The 20,224-nt window shown below is 50.2% G+C and overlaps 1 protein-coding gene across 1 annotated transcript; it reads right to left on the bottom strand.

The window, feature by feature from the left end:
• Nucleotides 1–4,837: 4,837 nt before the first annotated feature.
• GUCD1 (guanylyl cyclase domain containing 1) lies at nucleotides 4,838–20,111 on the bottom strand. The gene is made up of 5 exons (XM_081966260.1): nucleotides 19,820–20,111; nucleotides 19,248–19,413; nucleotides 18,823–18,914; nucleotides 8,269–8,510; nucleotides 4,838–8,054 (listed from the first exon to the last, which is right to left on the bottom strand). The coding sequence occupies exons 1-5, from the start codon at nucleotides 20,056–20,058 to the stop codon at nucleotides 7,963–7,965; spliced, it is 831 nt and encodes a 276-aa protein (XP_081822386.1). The 5' UTR covers nucleotides 20,059–20,111; the 3' UTR covers nucleotides 4,838–7,962.
• Nucleotides 20,112–20,224: the final 113 nt, after the last annotated feature.

Here is a 20,224-nt window from a genome sequence, read left to right as displayed (position 1 = left end):
GCCCGCACAAACAGGACAACTCGCTATGTAGGACTCAATGTCCTCCTCCAATGAAGGCCACCAAAACTGTCTCTTAATCAAATGGAAAGTCTTTACAAATCCAAAATGGCCTGCCATTCTCGAACCGTGGGCCCGTTGAAGAACAACCGGTTTCAGGTTGGCAGGAACATATAATTTAGCTCCTATCCAAGCTAGTCCATCTTTCATGGTGCATTCATTTGAATGTTTCTTGAACCAGTCATCGGATTCAAGGCCGTCCTTGAGTTTGTTCATTAAGTCCGTTGTGACATCTAAATCCATTGGGCCTTGGCTCCTGGTAACCATCGGGGCAGCGAGATTTCTTGCTGGGATGACTGGATGAACCACGCTCAACCTAGAGCTGTTGTACTGGGGAAGCCTAGACAAGGCATCAGCCATAAAGTTCTTCTCCCCCGGGATGTACTTGAGGGTAAACTTGAAACAGTTGAGGTGCTGCACCCATCGTACTTGTTCAGGTGATAGCTTATGCGGGGTCTTCAACGCTTCCAAATTCTTACGATCAGTCCATACCTCAAAAGGGTGTTTTGTCCCCTCCAGGAAATGTTTCCAGGTCATCAGAGCTCATCTGACAGCAAAAGCTTCCTTTTCCCATATAGCCCATCTCCTCTTAGTCTCAGTAAACTTACGCGAGGTGTAAGCGCATGGCTGCATTTTTCCCTCAGCGTTTGTTTGGAGTAATACTGCCCCCACTGCTACGTCACTGGCATCAGCTTGAACGAAAAATGGTGCATCCGTATCTGAGTGTTTCAAAACAGGTTCAGCTGCAAAAAGTCGCTTCAATTTTTCAAACGCGGCTTGACGCTCCATAGTCCAGTTCAAAGGCATGCCCGGTTTAGGCTTGGTGTCTCCTTTTGATTTTAGGAGATTTGTAATGGGCAGTGCAATGCTAGCGAACAAGGGAATAAATTGACAATAAAAATTCGCAAATCCCAAAAAACTTTGCAATTGCTTATGGGTGCGAGGAGGTGCCCACTCAGTGACCGCCTGGACTTTCGCCACATCCATTTCAATGCCATTGTGAGAGATACGGTACCCAAGGTAATCTATCTTCCCCTGATGAAATTCACATTTAGACAATTTGACATAAAGTTCAGCGGCCCGAAGTTTTTTGAGGACTGATCGCACTAATGTCACGTGTTCCTCACGTGTTTCCGTGTAAATAAGCACGTCATTGAGGTAGACTAACACGCCTTTGTACAGGTGTTCATGCAGAATTTCATTTATTAATTACATGAAGACTGCTGGAGCCCCCTGCAGACCAAAGGGGAATACTTTGAACTGAAAACACCCCAAAAGGCAATTGAAAGCAGTTTTCCACTCATCACCATCTTTGATTCTGACTCTGTAGTAGGCCTCCCTCAGGTCCAACTTCATAAAAAAAATTTTTCCTTTGCCCAAGTGGGCCAACATACCTTTCATGAGTGGGAGGGGATATATATTTTCCATACAAATTCCATTAAGATTCTTATAGTTCACACATAAACAAAAGGAGCCATCTTTCCTTTCTGTAAACAATAGAGGCACGGCCACCCATGGTCTAGCTGGTTCTATGAACCCCCTTTTCAAGTTTTTATCAATGAACTTTTGTCATTCTTGCATTTCACGTGGGGTCATCGAATAAATCTGGGGTTTCGGGAGTTTTACTCCTGGCAAGATCTCAATGCTACAATCTGCAGCACGGTGGGGGTGAGGGGGCAATTTATCGGAAGCCTTTTCACTGAAAACGTCCTTTAGGTCCCAATATTCTTTAGGGGTTTTCTCTTCCCCCTCAATTTTTTCCTGTGGTGCAGCTGCTAGGTCCGGTTCAGCATTGGCTACATGGGAGACCCTCTCGCCCTCAAGGGGTTTTGCGGAACGGATGCGCAACCGCCCTTTCCTCCAATTTATGTAAGGGTTCCACTTCCGTAGCCTGGGTAAACCTAGAATGAGGGGCTGATCCATTCCAGGTGCAACGATAAAACTTAAGGTTTCTTGGTGATCCCCCATCCACATTTCTACTGGTTCAGTCACAAAATGGGCAGGAGCTCCCCCAGCCACTGACCCATCCAACTGGCAAAAGGCAACTTTTAAAGTCCTTAGTCTTAAGCCCATCTTCTCCACTACCTCTGGGCTAATTATGTAACGCGTGCATCCCGAGTCTAAAAGGGCCAGTATCTTTGCTTGGGGTCCAGTAGAGGGCACTTTAAGTTCTACTGGAATGGTCTTGGGGCCCGATTGGGGACTTACCAAATGGTCGTCATCGGAGTCAGTTTCACTTTCCCCCGAGAGAGAGAGGAGAGCTGATCCCTCTCCCTGGTTGGGAGGGAATTCTTCAACAGGTTCCACCCCTTCCATGGCGGTGTCCTTTCGTTTTCCTGCTTGTTTGTCTGGCTTCCTCTCCACAGCGGCAGGGGGTTTTAGGCCAATTTTTGAGCGGCAATTTGCTGCACGGTGCTCCTCCTTCCCACATCGGAAACAAGCAGTAGACAGGGGCTTGCTTGCAGACAAACTTTTTCCTCCCTTCAGGGCTCCTCGAGGGGGGGGGGTGTTAACCTTTATCACTGTCTTCCCGGTATTTATCTCTATGCTAAATCGATCTCCACATCTGCTGCCAATGCGTACCAGCGTTGCAGATTGCGGGGGGGGGGGGTGTTTAACACAGTTCTGGTAAATATCTTGGTTTAGGCCATCCATAAAGGTGTCCATCAAAGCCTCTTCGGACCAGCCCCGCATATACACCGACAGTTCACGAAACTCTTGGATGTATTCAGCTACTGGGCAGTAAGAGTTTTCATCTTGGTTCTTGCCGTACGCTTGGTGAGGTCATCAAAGCATTTTCTCAGGGCGGCCATAAATCTATTACAATTCCTCAGCAGGGGGAAGTCATCATTATGCAGAGCGACCATCCAGGCTGCCACCTTGTTCTCCAATGCCATGGTAACAATTCTCACCTTGGCTTCCTCCGTGGGGAGATCCTCTCCGAATTGCTGCATGAAATTCCAGACCTGGACCAGGAAAAATCCTAGCTCCTTGGGGTCACCTCCAAATTTCATGCCAAGAGGAGGAACTTTTGCCATTCGGCGTCTGCGGGGGGCCCTATCCCCCTCAGATGGGCTTGTACAGCTGCTGCTGGGGCTCCCCTATCATGATCAGTTCCGCTGCGTGCCCCCAGACACCCCCCCCCCGGTGAGACAGGTCCTCTGTACATCTCTCTTCTTGATCAGGGAAGTCAGCTTCTCTTTCAACCCGGCCCTCACGAAAATGACATTTCTCCCAAGCTTTTATCCCTAATCGCGTGGGGCATCATGAGATCCTCCTCTTCGGCTTCCTGCCAGGCAGCTGTCTGTCTTCAGCAACCAAGAAAGAAACCTCTCAACTCCATTGTTTGTGGAATTAAAAGTACTTTTTCTGGTTATGAAAAGATAGCAGTGAAGTAAAGCAAGGTCTGAGGCAGAAAAGAGCAAAATCATACATATCAAACATTTGCCCAGCCCCCTCCCTCCAACAACCCCCACCCCATTGCCCAATCTGCAACTCCCTTAGGTGTCATGTGTGTTACATCTCCAAGAAGCATCATCAGGTTGGTATGCAGGACGGCTGGCCTTGACAAGGTCCAAACATCGGCCATCAGCATGCACAGAAGATGGTGAAGACAAAACTCCCTTATTTACTAAACCTCCTGTAGCAATTATTCCCATCCCAAATACCATGCCCGGGGGAGGGGGGACATTTCCATGGCAGCCGAATGCAAGCAAGCGAAACGGAGGCTGACATCTGGAGGGAGAGCCAAGGGGTGAAGTGTCCCAGGATGGAACCCATAAATGAGTTTCAGTGCAGTATCTGGATGATGTTAACTTGAGAGACAAGGGCAGAATGTTTCATTCAGGAAGCAAGCATGAAACGCCTAGAAGAGGATGGAGATTACTAATGAAATAATTCATTCAGAGTCCACTGAGTATGTGCCCTATTCAGGTGACTGTGAGGGCACGAATGGGCGTCCAGGTGGCCTCGGCAACTCTCAAGAGAGAGCGCTAACGACCAGCTATAAATCTGGAAGAATATAAATCCTTCCATCCTCCACCATTTGGTGGAGTAACTGAGGAAGCTTCTTGGATGAGAAGTGAAATGTCTTCCAAGGAAAAACAAAAGTCCAATTGCCTTTTGAAAGGACAGCTTTGGGACATTAATGAAACGTATCTGCTTCCCAACTCCCAGCAGCAAAGGGAACTTCGGGCCAAAGGCCTGGCTTGGTCCCAGGAGGAAGGAGAAATATGGCAGAGAGCCAGGCCCATCGAACAGGTCTGGTGACCCACAGCCCTGCCTTGAAAGGAGGGATAAGAGGCAAAGACCCTCCCCTGCCCTCCCATCAGGCACGAGGACACCTGTTGGGCTGGCTTTCTTTCCCCTGTGGCTTTGGGAGTCTCCTTTTCCCAGCTCGTTTGTCACCCTTGAGAACTCCCTGCCCATCAGGACTCCCTCTGCAGGAGATGCTGGTGGGGGAGGGGGGGCTGTTTGTGCTCCATCATCCCCTTTCTGCCCAAGGAGGGAGCAGCCCTGCGGGAGGGCCAAGCTCTCAGTGACAGCCACTTTGCAGCAGCCAGCCCTTTCTACTATTTGGGGGAATGAAACTGTCTCTCCTGGTTTTCCCTAAAGAATCAAAATGCATCCCCTTGAAAGATGGATTTTCCTTCCAAGCTCCGGGAAGCACCAAAGCATTAGCCTAGAAAGAGCAGCTCAAAGACCTGGAAAAAATCAGTGAATGTTTCCTTATTTAGTCCCTTCACCCATTCCATCTTTTTTTAAAAAGGTCCAAGCATGCTCAAGAAAGCAGGGTTTATTGAATGATTTACAAACAAATATACTTTTGTATATAAAACTTAGTTTGCAGATTTTCTTCCCTTTTACTGTCATGTGATCATGAAGTTTGCATAAACATTGACTTGTTCAGAGCACCCAAATGAAGAGGAAGCGTGCAGGGCCCAGGCAGGCCTTGTTCTGACTTCCCCAATGCCCTTGTCCACCCCCCTCGCAAGGCAGCCTCCTGCCCCTTCTCTTGCACCAGCAGTTCAGCCGGGAGCAGCTTTGCCCTCTCGGCCGGGAAGGCAGAACTCTTTCCCCTCCGCAGGTTTTGCACCAAGATTGGGGAGCCTCCCCCACTGGCCTCCAAGGCCAGCCACACATCATCTCGTATCTGGAGGATGCCAGGACAGATGGCCAACTTCAGCCTACTGGACCGGGACGCCCTTCACACAGTCACCCATGCGCTAGTGACGTCCCGACTGGACTATTGCAATGCTCTCTACATGGGGCTTCCCTTGAGATGCACCCGAAGGCTGCAGCTGGTCCAGAATGCGGCTGCGCGGGCAATCATGGGAGGTACTAGGTACTCCCATGTAACACCTCTCCTGCGCGGGCTGCACTGGCTACCTGTGGCTTTTCGGGTGCGTTTCAAGGTGCTGACTATCATCTTTAAAGCGCTCCATGGCACAGGACCTAGGTATCTGCGGGATCGCATCCTACCCCATACATCCCTGCGGCTGATTCGCTCTCACAGAGAGGGACTCCTCCGGGTGCCGTCCACTAGGCAGTGCCAGCGGGCAACGCCCGGGGATAGGGCCTTCTCTGTGATGGGCCCGACCCTCTGGAATGACCTCCCCCCCGACATCAGAATGACCACCGATCTCCGCTCCTTCCGCAAGAAACTTAAGACCCACCTGTTCGACTTAGCTGGCCTGGCCTAACCGTAGTTTTAATCTTTCTAGCCTGTATTTTAAATTTTTAGGGGTAGGTTTTTAGGTTGTTTTTTAAATTTTTATCACTGTACAGCCTAACATTTAATCTGATTTTAGGGGTACTTAAGATTATTTATTCTGTATATGGTTTTTATCTTGTCGTCTGTACACCGCCCCGAGTCCCTTCGGGGAGAGGGGGCGGTCTATAAATTCAATAAATTCAAATTCAAATTCAATTCAGCTGTGTGAATGTTCCCTTTGTGAAGGTGGCATCTTGTAACCAAGCAATCCTTCCGGCCAGTGGAGCTGCCTCCTCACCCTTGTTAAGAGTTTGCTTAGGAAAGCAGCTGCTGTGCTTGGTTCAGAGGGAGCCCCTGAGAAGCAGCACCCTGAAACTGGAGACTAGGAGACTAAGCAGCACATTAAGCCTTTACCGTGTATGAACAAAACCAATACTATGAGCAGGCAAGATGGAAATAGCACTAGTAGTCAACAATACTAAAGGTTTTGAAAGCTGGACTCCTTCCTGTGCAAGAACTTCATTGGATGGGAGCAACAGAGGCCCCAAAATATGGCACTTGTCCTGCCCACTTCCATCGGCTCCTCACCCTTCGCCTGGATAACTTCAAAGATGCTCCCCAGAATTCTCTGCCATTAATAGGCACTTACAAGAATTTGACCACAGAGCAGACCTACAGCATGGAGTTATTTCAAGCCTTCAGGGAAGCAACCTCCGCCCCCCTCAGCCGAGAGCAAATACGATGTGTTGAGGTAGAAACCTGGACCTCCCAGAGGGGCGCAGCTCTCCCCCGCCCAGCAGGCAATGCCAAGGAGCTGGGAGTCCCTGGCGGATTTCCAGCCCAAGGCAACTTCCCTGCCCAACAGCAGGAGGCTCCTGCCCTTCTCCTGAATGCTTACGGCCCTTCTTGGGGCCAAAATGGATCACATTTGGACTTGCTGTAGCCACTTTAAGCTGGCAGAGCAAGCTTGAGGTCCAGAGTGGCCATTACCTGGCCAGCTAACTTGGGGCAAAGGGTGGGAAGCAGGCACACAGCTTCGCTCAGGTGGTAGGAGCTAAGGACAGCTCAAAGTGCAGCATCCTTAGGACTGGTGGTGCTCGGATGTCCGTCCTGGCTGAGTTGGGAGGAAGAGCTGACTGCAAGATTGGCTTCTGGGTGAAGGTGAGCCTGCGATGAGCTCCAGGAGGGAAATGAACTGGGACTGCTGGACTAGAACAAGGAGGCAGCTGCGTCTCTGAAATACTGTTGTCTTTTTAAAGATGAAATGAAGCACTAGCAGCCTTTCACAAGTAATCTAATCACCGAATATCAATTAAATGGACGCTATTCAATATGATCGATTGACAAAAGTGCTGATTCACACAGTCCAAAACCTGTAGTCCTAAAGAAAGTATTTAAGTCCTCTGAGAGAACCTTTTCCAAAAGGGAATTCCATCTTCTGCCAACATTGCCAAAGTCCCTGTGAGGCTTCAGAAGGAGCCACTGACTGCAATTACGGGCGTGTGTGCGTGCGCTGCTTCCGGGAACCACCCCCTTTGAAGTCTGCTCTATAAGACAGAGATTCCTTCCTTTCCTTCCTGCCTCATCCCTTCTATTACTTAATGTATTGGCTTGATTTTTATCAGCAGAATAAAAAACTGGGTGAATGATTGGAAGAAGCTGCTCTTGTGGGATTCAGGAAGCTGGACTGCCTTTGAGTTTCATTCCTGTGAACGGAGGTTCTGCACCTTAAAACTTCAAATGTGCAAAAATGTATGGATTTGCTTTTTCCTAGGGCAGCAGCATCCTGGCCGGAGGAGATCCGAACGGAGAAAGTCTCGGAGGGAGGGAGAATGGGCTTAGGGCTGGGCAGCATCAGAAGAGAGCACACTCATTTTGTTTCAGATTTCAGTCTTCTTTAGGGAGGGGGGACTGGCCGGGATTTGATCTGGGGCCAGAGTTGAGATCCCATCCCCCAGAAAAATCTCTTGGGGTCCCCCGACAGAACCCGACTGGAAAACGCGTCCTGTTATTCATTGTGACTGCAATGGACATTCTGCTTTAAAGTGGCATAAAATACATTCTCCTCCCTTCCGTCTCCCCGAGTCTTAACGCCTCATTTGCTTCCAACCCGGCGCAGTGCAGGAGCGGAGGTCTCCGAGTCCTGAGATGGCTGCCGCAATGGCGGTGAGTTGGGAGCCCCAGCCGGAGGGTCAGCTGTTTTGATAAATGAAGAGGATATCCTCGTCTGTGCCGTAACTGGTCCTGGCTTCCTCAAAGTTATGGATGCTGGTGCTGCATGTTCCTGTGGAGCGGGCCCAGAGTCAGACAAGGGCAGCCGTAAAGGACTCCGCAGCCCAGCCCTCCCCTTATGCCACCACCACCCTCAGCCTACACACAGACCCCTTGCAGAGGGAATGACCCCACCACACTGCCCGAAAAACAAGGAGCCCGGAGAGCTGCGGACCGGCGTGGGGGGGGGGGGTGGCTAACACCTGGGCGAGGGTGCAGTTACTCACGGTCCGCATAGGCAGGGTTGTTGTAATAAATACACTCCAAAGCTCTGTTGTAGCCACACAAGACGATGAAGTGGCCCTGGTAGTCGGGGCTGCGGCAAAAGCACTTCTGGCCGATGGGCAGGAAGCAGCAGTACTTGACTGGGCTGGAGCAGAGGTCGCACAGCAGCAAGACAGCATTGACCAGCACGATGGCGATGTGGCCCTGAGAGAGGTGCTCCTGGATGTCTCCGACGGTCACCGTGCTGCCGGAGAAGGGACTTAGAATAACTTCACTGTCACTTTGAATGCACGCTAATCGGCATTCATTCAAGTGAAATTTCATTGCACACAGTTCTCAAAGGGTCTCCACCTCCAATATACCCTACGTAAACATGGCAAAATAAATAAATACAAAAGTATGCATATACCCACATATATTATATGACACAAAGAAACAACATGGTCTAGTTCAGATGTGCATGGCGAGAGAAATGAATCTTGTGAGTTTACCAGACAGCTGGCCCAAACCTTCCAAAACCTTCAAAAGGGCTTCAAAGCCTCCTCCCAGGGGGGAGCACAGAAACAGAACACGGGGTGGGGGTGGGGTGGGGTCTCTCTTAACAATGCTTCAAGCTCTAAGCACAGCAGTCGTGGGTCATCCAGGTGAACAGTAGTGCACTGGGCCCTGCGGGGAGTTGGAAACTTTTCTTCCAACTCCACAAACTCTGGCCTATCAATAAAGAAATTCAGTATCCAATTACATAAAGCAGCATTGAAGGGAAGGGGACCTGGGTTCAAGAGGCTCAGATGATGTACAGGGAATTAAGATTAGGCACTAGGAATACAGAGTACGAGCATTCGTGGACAATCTGGTTGTAACTTTAACCCAGCCGGGGGAATCAGCTGTAAGTCTAATGAACATAATTAATCAATATGGTCATGTATCTGGGTTTAAAATAAATTTAGGGAAAACAAAGATGATAGTTAAAAACATAATTATAAATCAAAAAGAATTGGAAAGAGTAACAGGATGCGAGATAGTTAAAAAGGTTAAATATCTAGGAGTTTATATTACAACCTCAAATGTGAAATTATGTAAGTATAATTATGAACCATTATGGCACAAAATACAGACAGAGATGAATAAATGGAAAAAATTACAATTGTCTTTACTGGGAAGATAGCAGCAGTTAAAATGAACGTTTTGCCTAAGTTTTTATTTCTTTTTCAAATGATACCAACACTTAAAAAAGATGCAAATCTGGAAGAATGGCAGAAATAATAATAATAATAATAATAATAATAATAATAATAATAATAATAATAATAATAATAATAATAATAATAATAATAATAATAATAATAATAATAATCTTTAATTTATAAGCCGCACCCTTTCCTAAGCAGGACTCGGGGCGGTGTACAGTCATATTAAAACAGTATGAATACAGAATATAGATATACTTAAATATATAAATAGGTAAACAGAGGAGGTAGGATATGCACTGTACAATATTTAAATTAAAATACAAATAAACATTAAAATTACCCTTAAAAACTACCCAATAAGATGTTTGCCAGGAGGTTAAAAGTGGGACTATAAATCAGTTAAGCCAGCTAATTGGAACAGGTGGGTCTTGAGCTTCTGTCGGAAGGAGCGGAGGTCGGTAGTAGTTCTAATATCGGGGAAGAGGTCATTCCAGAGGGTTGGGCCCATCACAGAGAAGGCTCTGCTCCTGGGCGCCGCCCGTTGACACTGCTTGGTGGACGGCACCCGAAGGAGTCCCTCCCTGTGGGAGCGGATTGGTCGCAGGGATGTGTGAGGTGAGATGCGATCCCGCAGGTAACTAGGTCCCGTGCCATGGAGCGCTTTGAAGATAGTAACCAACACCTTGAAACGCACCCGTAAAACCACAGGCAGCCAGTGCAGCTCGCGCAGGAGTGGTGTTATATGGGAGTATCTTGTCCTCCCCATGATAGCCCGCGCGGTCGCATTCTGAACTAGCTGTAGTCTTCGGGTGCATCTCAAGGGGAGCCCCATGTAGAGAGCATTGCAGTAGTCCAAGCGAGACGTCACCAGCGCATGAGTGACTGTGCGTAAGGTGTCCCGATCCAATAGGGGGCGCAATTGGCGCACCAGGCGAACCTGGTGGAACGCCCCCCTTGCCACGACTGCCACATGGTCATCCATCAACAGCTGGGCATCAAGGAGGACGCCCAAATTGTGCGCCCGTTCCACGGGGGGCAGTTGTTCGCCCCCTATGGCCAGCGATGGGATCCACTGGTTAAACCGGGGCGCCGGTAGCCACAGCCACTCAGTCTTGGAAGGGTTGAGTCTGAGTCTGTTGTCCCCCATCCAGACCCGAACGGCTTCCAAGCACCGGGACATCATTTCGACGGCCTCGTTGGGGTGGTTTGGGGTGGAAATGTACAGCTGTGTGTCATCAGCGTACAGATGGTATCCAACCCCAAAACCACGGATGATCTCACCCAGCGGCTTCATGTATGTGTTGAACAGGAGGGGCGAGAGGACCGACCCCTGCGGCACCCCACAAGTGAGTGGCCTCAGGGTCGACCTCTGCTCCCCTGCCAACACACATTGCGTCCGGTCGGAGAGGTAGGAGCAGAACCACCGCAAAACGGTGCCCCCTACTCCCATCCCCTCCAGCCGGCGCAATAGGATACCATGGTCGATGGTATCGAAGGCCGCTGATAGGTCTAATAGGACCAGGATAGAGGAACAACCCCTATCTCTGGCCCTCCAGAGATCATCCACCAACGCGACCAAGGCCGTCTCCGTGCTGTGACCGGGCCGGAAGCCGGACTGGCGCGGGTCTAGATAGTCGGTTTCCTCCAGGTGACGTGGGAGCTGTTGTGCCACCACACTCTCTACAACCTTTGCTAAAAAGGGAAGGTTGGAGACGGGATGATAATTAGCTAGCTCCACCGGGTCCAGGGAAGGCTTCTTGAGTAGGAGCCTCACCACCGCCTCTTTCAAGGCGACCGGCAAGGACCCCTCCTCCAGTGAAGCGTTCACAAGACCCAGGAGCCAGCCTCGTGTAACCTCCCAGGATGCCAGTACAAGCCAGGAGGGGCACGGGTCCAATAAACATGTAGTGGCTCGCAGTCGCCCACGTAACCTGTCCAAATCCTCGGGGGCAACAGAGTCAAACTCCTCCCAGCATGGTACCTCAAGACTTGCTTCCGACGTCTCCCCTGGTCCACTGAAGGGGGCCCATCCACTCCAGATCTGAGCGATTTTGTCCTGCAGATATTCCCCAAACTCCTCTGCTCTACCCTGCAAGAGGGCTTCCCGCGGCCTCTGTGATAAGAGGGAGCGGGTCACCCGAAACAGGGCGGCAGGGCGGTTATCTGCGGACCAATAAGAGCGGCACAGTGTCTACGTTTGGCCGCTCTCAGTGCCACAAAGTAGGTCCGTAAATAGGCTCTTACCTGTGTTCGGTCAGATTCGGAGCGTGAGGACCTCCACCTGCTTTCTAGGCGTCTCTTGTGGCGTTTCATCACCCTCAGCTCCTTGGTAAACCAAGGAGCCAGGGTGGTTCGTTGCCGTAGGAGAGGCCGCAAAGGCGCTACCCGGTCCAAGGCTCCAGCAGCCGCCCTATTCCAGGTGGCCACTAGGTCCTCTGTCCGGGAGCGGGTCAGGTCTACAGGAAGTGGCCCAAGCTCCGTCTGGAACCTATCCGGTTCCATCAGTCGCCTGGGGCGGAACCATCTGGGACAGTCTGGTTCCGCCTCCCCGCGGTGGGGGGTAGCGCCGGGGAAGTCGAGCCAGAGAGATGAGTGATCTGACCATGACAGGGGTGTAATAACCAAATCCCCTATTCCCAGATCACTCGTCCACTGTCCAGAGACAAAAACAAGGTCCAGTGTGTGCCCACCTTCGTGTGTGGGGCCCTGAATTAATTGGGTCAGGTCCATGGCTGTCATGGAAGCCATGAACTCCCGAGCCACCTCGGATGTTTCGCCCGTCGACGGCAGATTGAAGTCCCCCATAACCACAAGTTTGGGGGTATCAACCGCCGTCTCCGCGATCAGCTCGAGGAGCTCAGGCAGGGCCGCTGATGCATAGCGAGGAGCCAAGTATACAATCAGCAAGCCCAACTGCCTCCCCGGGCCCCATTTCACACCAAGGGACTCACACCCGGATATCTGTGGCACAGTGAACTCCCTCGGTTCCAGACTCTCCTGTATAATTACCGCCACCCCACCACCCTTACCCAGGGCCCGCAGCTGATGTAATGCACGGTAGCCTGGCGGACACATCTCCACGAGGGGTAAACCACCCTCGTGGCCCAACCAGGTCTCCGTTATCCCTGCAAGGTCCGGCTCCCCCTCTGAGATCAACTCATTGATGAGGGGGGACTTCATCCTCAGTATTTCTCAATACTGAGAAAAGTATTAATAACTTTGGGCAGGGAAGAAACCAAGAATAAAACTTAAAATAATGCAAGATATACGTGAAAGATATACGTGAAAGAGGAGGTCTGAAAATGCCCAACTTAAAATTCTATGAAGCAGTAGTTTTATCAACAATTAGTGATTGGATTAACTTAACAGAGGATAGAATATTAAATATTGAGGGATATGATTTGGTATATGGTTGGCATGCTTATTTAATATATGACAAGAAGGTGGACAAGATTTTTAAAAGCCACATATTAAGGAATGCTCTACTGCGTGTCTGGAAAAAATATCAATACAAGTTAAATAAGATACCTATGTGGGCAGTATCCAGACACGCGATAGAGAATATAAGTATAGAACAAAAACAGGATGTAATTACATATAGAGAGCTTCTCAACATAGAAAGAGGTGTACCACAACTAAAATCCTTGAATGTATTAAGAGAGGAAAGGGTAATTCAAACCTGGTTTCAGTATGGACAGTTACAGGCTAGATGGAAAAAAGACCAGAAAATTGGTATCATACAAAGAGAGGATAATTTGGTAAAACAAATTAGAGATCAGAGTCAAATGCATATAAAAAGGTTGTTTAATACACTGATAGAAATAGACTCGGAAACAGAGTTAGTTAAAGATTGCATGATAAAATGGGCACAAAACTTTGAAGAACCAATATTAATGGAAACATGGGAAAAGATTTGGGTAAGAAATGTAAAATTTACACAAGCTCAAAACTTGAGAGAGAATTTTTATAAGATGTTCTATAGATGGCATTTAGATCCCAAAAAGGTTAGCTTGTATGTATCCGAATTTACAATCTAAATGTTGGAGATGTGATTGTGTTGACACTACGTATGATAATGTATGGTGGACTTGTAAAAAAGTTAAAGCATTTTGGACAAAAATATGGTGGATTATTCAAAATATTTTTAAAAAGAGGATAAAGTTCACTCCCCAGCTGTTCTTGTTAGGTATAATTACAGACTGTACAGCTATAGAGACTAATTTGATTTTGAACTTTATAACGGCAGCAAGATTGCTGGTGGCACAGTACTGGAAGAACTGGAAGAACTGCCTACTATTCAAGAATGGACGCTAAAAGTAGTAAACTTAGCAGAGATGGCCAAAATCTCAGCATATTTGAAGGATTACTCAGATGAGAAATACAAGCTGGAATGGAAAAGATGGATTGACTACATTCAAAATAAATATCGGACTAAGAAATTCCAATTAGCTTATGAATGAACAAGGAATGTTACAAGTTAGTTTAATAAAAGGGGAGTTAAAGTACAAGAGGAGGTAGGATGCTATAGTTAGTTAGCTTATGTTAGTGTATGATTGTTAAATGTTTATAGCCCGTATTTTGCTCTGGGAGATTGGGGGGATGGAGGGTTGGAGGAGGGGTAGGGTTGGGGTGGAGGGGGGCAAGGGGAAATATTTGTAAAACTATTAAATTCTTCAATAAGAAAAAAAAAGAAAAAAAAGAGGCTCTGCCATGGGAGAAAGGGGAGATCGGGCTATTTTGGGCCAAACACCTCTACTTCAGGAATATTTATGTATTTATCCTCTGCCCATCTCCTCCACAGAGGAACTCTCTCCCGATGTCTAAAAGTGGCTTTCCCATTAGAAGCACCTACTAGTAGAACCTTTCTGACCTGAAAGGAATGTTTCTGCTTTATTTAGTAAGACAGAACAAAAGTAAAATAAAAAAGGATTACAACGAAAGCACAGAATGTGAACCTACATGCATGTTTTTCTCCTGAAGGTTAAAAGGGAGGGAGGAGGAGCATTTCCTGACTCTCAACGCTATGGGCTCCTCCTCGGGGATCTTCCATCATTGTTTCTCACAGGGGTTGGGGTCGGGGGGGGGCGCTACTCCTGCCCCCCCTAAGGCCCGCAGGAGAGGTGGAGGCCCAGGGAAAGGCGCCCCTTAGCCTGTCCTCAAACCCCAAGCCTCTCCCCAAGGGCATGCAGAGCTTCCAGACACAGGGAGAGGCTGCTTGAGGAGACCCAGATCCGAGTCCCCCCACTGCTCCTGCAGACCCCCTCAGAGGACGTCTGTGGGATGCGGGGGGGAAGCCCTCAGGAGGCCAGCCTGAGCTTTGGGGGAAAAGGCAGGAGGATATAAGCACAATCAGCAAAAAGAGCTTGGATTCTCCTCGTCCTCCAGTTGGGATCCCTGCATTTAGCAAGCAGCTCCTCTCTCACCTGCCTACATTTGCCACCCAGGAACAGCTTTTCCACGGCTTTACTGGCATCACCCTTCCTTGGTCACTTCTCACTCTGATGGGCCTGAAAAGGACCTGGAAGCGGCCCATCCCCAGAGACACTGCTTGGCCATCCTTATTTCCCCCTCCCACCCAACTCTTATTTCAAGGCAGCCCACTTGCCTAAACACCACCAAGGGGGCAGAGGCAGCTGCACAACCAATTTGGGCAGGGAAACTCCTCCTGCTCTCATGTCAGCTGCCACTTAGTGTGGCAGAATCCAGCAGCAGCCCAGGAGGAGAGGCTCTGAGGAGGCACCTAAAGGGACTCCAGCATGTGCTGGAGAAATGGCCCTAGGTGAAATGCATCCGGAACCCCAGGAGGGGCTGCAAGGGTATGAAAGATGAATGGCAGACTCCCCCCACCCCATCGCTGGCACAAGACAAATCAGGTGACGTGTGGGACTTTCCCCCTCGGCACATTTTTCATCTTGACATTTTCGAGAGAAGGGACGGTCAACGCCATTCTCTGACCGAAGGACCATGCTAAGGTTAGAGCTGGTTGCTGGTGGCTTCCCCATCAAAGGATTAAGGCCACATAAAAAGAGGTGAAAGGGAGAAATTAAAATCTTATTAAAATACTATAATTCATTAGCGTAAATTATACAGCTGATGGATTTTCATACATACACACATGAACTTCAAATGAGTGCCTTCTCGTATTCCTCGTCTCCCAAGTTCAGAATTACTGGAGCAAAACACAACTCAAAGAAACCAACCACTTCTCACTCATAGACCTGCCCACTGACAGAGGCATCAGAAAGAGGACCTCCTGGTAGGCCACACCATCCCTGGCTGGAGTTGTGCACCAGCTCTCTTGGGAAAGGGTGGGGAGGGGAGGAGATCCAGATCCTTCCCCTTGGAGGGAGACTCGCTATCCTCCAGGCACAAGAGCACCATTTCTCCCCTTGAGAGGAGGCGGTGATCCCCCCTCTCTGCTTGGGGGTTGCCAGCCCAGACAGGCAAGGGTGAGGCCTCTCAGAACTCTTCTGGAGCTGAAATGCCCTCCACCCAGTGGATCCGGGATCTTCGGCTGACAGGAACTGCCTTTTGCATGCATATCTTAGGATTTGCCTCTGGATCTTTTTCTTCATATTGTCAATTCTGAAGCTGGCCTGAGGCTGTCTTGGAGGCTTCAGTGTTGCCACAATGGGGCTGAGGGTGAGGGAGCGGGGAATAGAGAGAGTTGGGATTTTATAGCTGAAACAAAAAAGTTTCACCCTGGGAACCAAGGATTCCCACAGGTGGCTGAAGAGAGGAGGAGTGAAGTTTTCAAGCAACCAGACAGTACCTTGATTGGACCATGTGACTGTTAGTTTGAGAAAGTGGGGGGGACTTTACTTTTAATTAGGTGAAAACTGGGGGAAGCTTTAGAGTCGGTTTTCACCAGTCTGTGCCAATATAATATACCCAATGAAACTGTTCTTTAACGTCTACCTGCCTCGGAGTTCTTTTTGCTATGAGCATGAACCCTGACACGTATCTTCCCTGCTTCTATGGCCCAAGATTTCCTTTGCCCTGGAAGTGAATTTAGCATTCTCATCCTCAATTTCCCTGCATCTCTCTTGCCAAGCATTTTCTGAAGAGTTTCAGATGTGTGTATCCCTCATGGCACATCCTAGGCTTCACAATACTACTTCATAGATGTCTACAGCTTGAATAGTTACTTACACGCACTCCCTCTTTTGCTAGCAACTATTTACGTTTTTAAAAAAGCAGGATAAAAAGTATGTAATAATTTAATGCAACTACATCTACCATTGTGAATAGAAGCCAGAGCACATCCTCCTTTCCCAGGTTCCATTAAGCACAAAGGTGGGCTTTTCATTTGCACCAGAAGTAATTCTAGTGCTGATCAACTTAGCTAGAATCTTGCCCCACTTCCGGGCGCACAGCCTGCTACTCTCGCCTGTGTGTGAATGCGGAGACCACAAGGCATAAGAACAGGTTGCTTACCTGTAACTGTGGTTCTTTGAGTGGCCATCTGCCATCCCCTTGCCAAGAAAGTTCTGCGAGTAAAAGACCACTGGGTTAGTTCACAAGTCCGAGATAAAGGGAGGGAACTTCCTCGGACAGATGCAGCTGTTCCACAGCAGCTCCCGGCCCCAAGGCCGAGTTAGGTCCCGACGGAGCTTTCCAATGTCAACACAGGCTGGAAGCCACTCCAGGGGAATCTGCAGATGACCACTTAAAGAACCATCCGAATCTTCCCTGGATGAACCCTGGGCATGCCTGCAGCTGGTATCCTCAACATGGAGGGACAGTCCCCAATGAAGCCCACAGTCTTTTGCGCCTTTTCTAGACCGCTCCCCACTCATCTTGATTTCGGTGGGGCTCACTCAGACAACTGCCATTCACATACTTGGGGTGGAACGCCAACAGCAACCAGGGACAATCCTGCCTCTCTCAGTGTACCCCATTGCCAAGGAAGCCCACCCGTTGCTCCTTCCTGCGTCCAGTCAGAAAAATGGACCTACTGCTACCATCAAAATAAGCCAATCCCAAAACGTCTGGCAGGTGCCCAGGGATGCCCACCCTTGGATGTTTTATTTCAAACGACTACATACCATATACTCCAGAAATTCTGCCAAACAGTTATGCCAAATGTAACGTTTTGCTAGTTCCCGTATTTAGAAGAATGTCAATTTGGTCTAGTGGTGAAGGAACCAGACTAGCAAGCAGGCGGCCAGGAGTCAGCCATGAAAAGCAGCTGGATGACTTTTTTGGCCCCACCCACCTCACAGGGTTGTCATGGGGGAAATAAAAGGAGGAAGTGGCAGAAATGGCATAGGGTCTCCTGCTTGAGCAGGGAGTTGGACTAGATGACGTATAAGATCCCTTCAAACTGCATTCTGTAAACATTAAGCATGCTTGCCACCTTATTTGTAAAAGTAATGAAGGCAGGATAAAATTAAGTAATAATAAAAGCAGCAGGCAGAGGGATTTTATGGGGAAAAAATAGAACAGGACAGGTATGGTTCAACCCCCCCCCACCCTAGAGAAGTTCCCAGGGTGGAATATTCACCTGCCTCTCTGCCCTCCAATCCCCGCAGCACTTTCCTTCCCCCCTCCCCCCCACCTGCCACAAGGTTTCAACAGCTCCTCTATGGCCTGCATGACCCTTCCCGAAGTCTCTGCCACTGACAGCCTTCCTCCTGCTCTTAACCTCTCCACCCTTCTCAAAACCACCTCTTTGATGCACTGGGCCTGCACCAAAACATCTAACAGTCACACCTCTACTTGAGTTCAAGTTACTTGAAACCGCCTGCTCTGTGTATAGACAGATTTGTGTGTGGAATCTTTTGCCTTTTCCTACAAATATTAAGTGGGCTCTCCATCCTTCCCTCCCTGTCCTCAAGGAGAGGGACTGGGGAACAAATTGGTCCATCAACGACCCTCCTTCTCCAACTCTTCCCTTCAAGCGAACAGCCACCCTATCCCTTGGGATGTCCCTTAGGAACCTCCAAGGAACACCCAGTGAGGGGAAGCACGACTTGTGAGAAATGAGGATGCGGGAGAAACTGCAAGTGGCAGGGAGAGCAGCCCAGCCACAGCCGATCGTCTTCCACTCACTGGCACCTCTGGTCCATGCAGAAGCAGATTGGGAATGCCATCCTTTATTATTTCTAGCGCTTTTAATGGGAGGAAAAGTCACACCGCACCCTCTTCCTCAGCATATCCCATTCCCCTCAGGCAGATTTATTTTCCAGCGGAAGAGCTCGATCCCTGCATCCAAAGGACCGTCAGTTGTCATAGCTACATCCTAAAAGCCACAGGAAGGTGATGCACGTTTGTTTAGGTACTCTGGGTTACAACAGGCCCTGTGGATAAACAGCTGGATCACCTGCTAGAAGAGGAAAGGCAAAGCATCCGCCGAGAGCTCACCGTTTTTCCACCAGCACCTTGCAGGCTTTTGCTTGGGCAAATAGTTGGTTTACACGGTTCTCCTCTGTGTCAAAGTGTTTTCTATAAAAAGACTGAAGACAAGGAGCCATGTCAGATGCAGAAAGCCTAGGGAGGGAGGGCTAGCCCCCCTCTGCCTCCCCCAAGAGAACACATGTGGGGCAGCCGCCTTGAAGCAAGCCTGCCAACAAAGATCACCCTGGGAGACGTGAGGCATCCTGTGAGCAAAGGGCAAACTTGTCTTTGAGGCAACCCAGAGATTTCTACTAGGTGGCACCCGACGCCAGTTGTGCAGCAAACGGCCACAAATGCGCAGGTACCGCTATGGCTCGTAAGAGAGTGCGTGCGTCCCCGTCCCCCTCCAGAGCTGCCTCTGTGCCTGGAGCAGCCGCCGCCAAACAAGCTACCTGGTTTTTGTAGCCCTTGTCCACGCCCAGCGTCTGGGTGCAGAATAGGTGCTTCACCCCAAAATGGCGCATCAGGTAGGCCAAGTCAATGGTCCAGATGCTTTTGGTCAACTGGAGCTCCCGGACTGCTCTCTGGAAGTCTTCGTCATTCAGCAGGTTCAGGTACCTGAGGTCAGTCAGATTGGGGGGCAAAAGGGCACAAGAGGCCATTGACGGTTAAAGCCACCGTTTCCTTCCAGGGACCCCGGGTTGGCCAGCCCTCCTTTCCCCCACAAGGCAGAGGCCATCGCCCGCGTCAGCTCAGGAGGGCGGAGGGGGCTCCGCGGCTCTCGCTTGGGCTCCCAGCCGCAGCCGAGACCAGCAGCTCGGCCTTCCAAGGCTGCTCACTCGCCTCCCCTTGACGGAGCCTCCGCAGCGGCCAGGCTTTGTCTCTGCCGCTCCCGGGAGGAGCGAAGGGAAGGCGGGACCGCTTAAGAGGCCAGGGCTGCCATTCCCAGCAGCCCCGGGCAGCCGGCGGGGCGGACGGGGCGCCGCAGGGCCTGGCTGGAGGGGGCTCCCGCCGGAAGACTCACCGCAGCGCCATCCTGGAGCAGGCCAGCCCGCAGTCCCAGTGGTAGAGCTGCTGCAGCGCCGGCACCTTCAGCTGCACCGCCTCCCCGACGCCCTCGGACGCCGCCTCCGCGAGGACAGGCGAGGACAGGGGGCTCCGGAGCTCGCCCGCTCCCCTCCCGGCCGCGCAAGAGGGCGCCCCCGGCCCGGAGGACCCACCTGAGGGCGGCGGGGCGGCGGCCTCCTCGGCCGGGCTCTTCATGGCGCTGGCGGGGCCGGGCCCGGCCTGGGCGGGGCGTTGAGCGCGCGGGGCACGCCGGGAGCGCCGCTCCTCTCCCGCGGAGAGCGGCGCGCCATAGAGGCGGCGGGGCAGAGCGGCGCGCCAGAGCGGGGCAGGCCGGGAGCGCCGCTTCTTTCCCGCGGAGAGC

Source organism: Natrix helvetica (genome assembly GCF_964273705.1).
Source record: "Natrix helvetica genome assembly, chromosome: 14".
Classification (NCBI taxonomy): domain Eukaryota; kingdom Metazoa; phylum Chordata; class Lepidosauria; order Squamata; family Natricidae; genus Natrix; species Natrix helvetica.
Note: the sequence above shows the minus strand (reverse complement) of the source record. Positions and strands in the feature narration are given on the sequence as shown.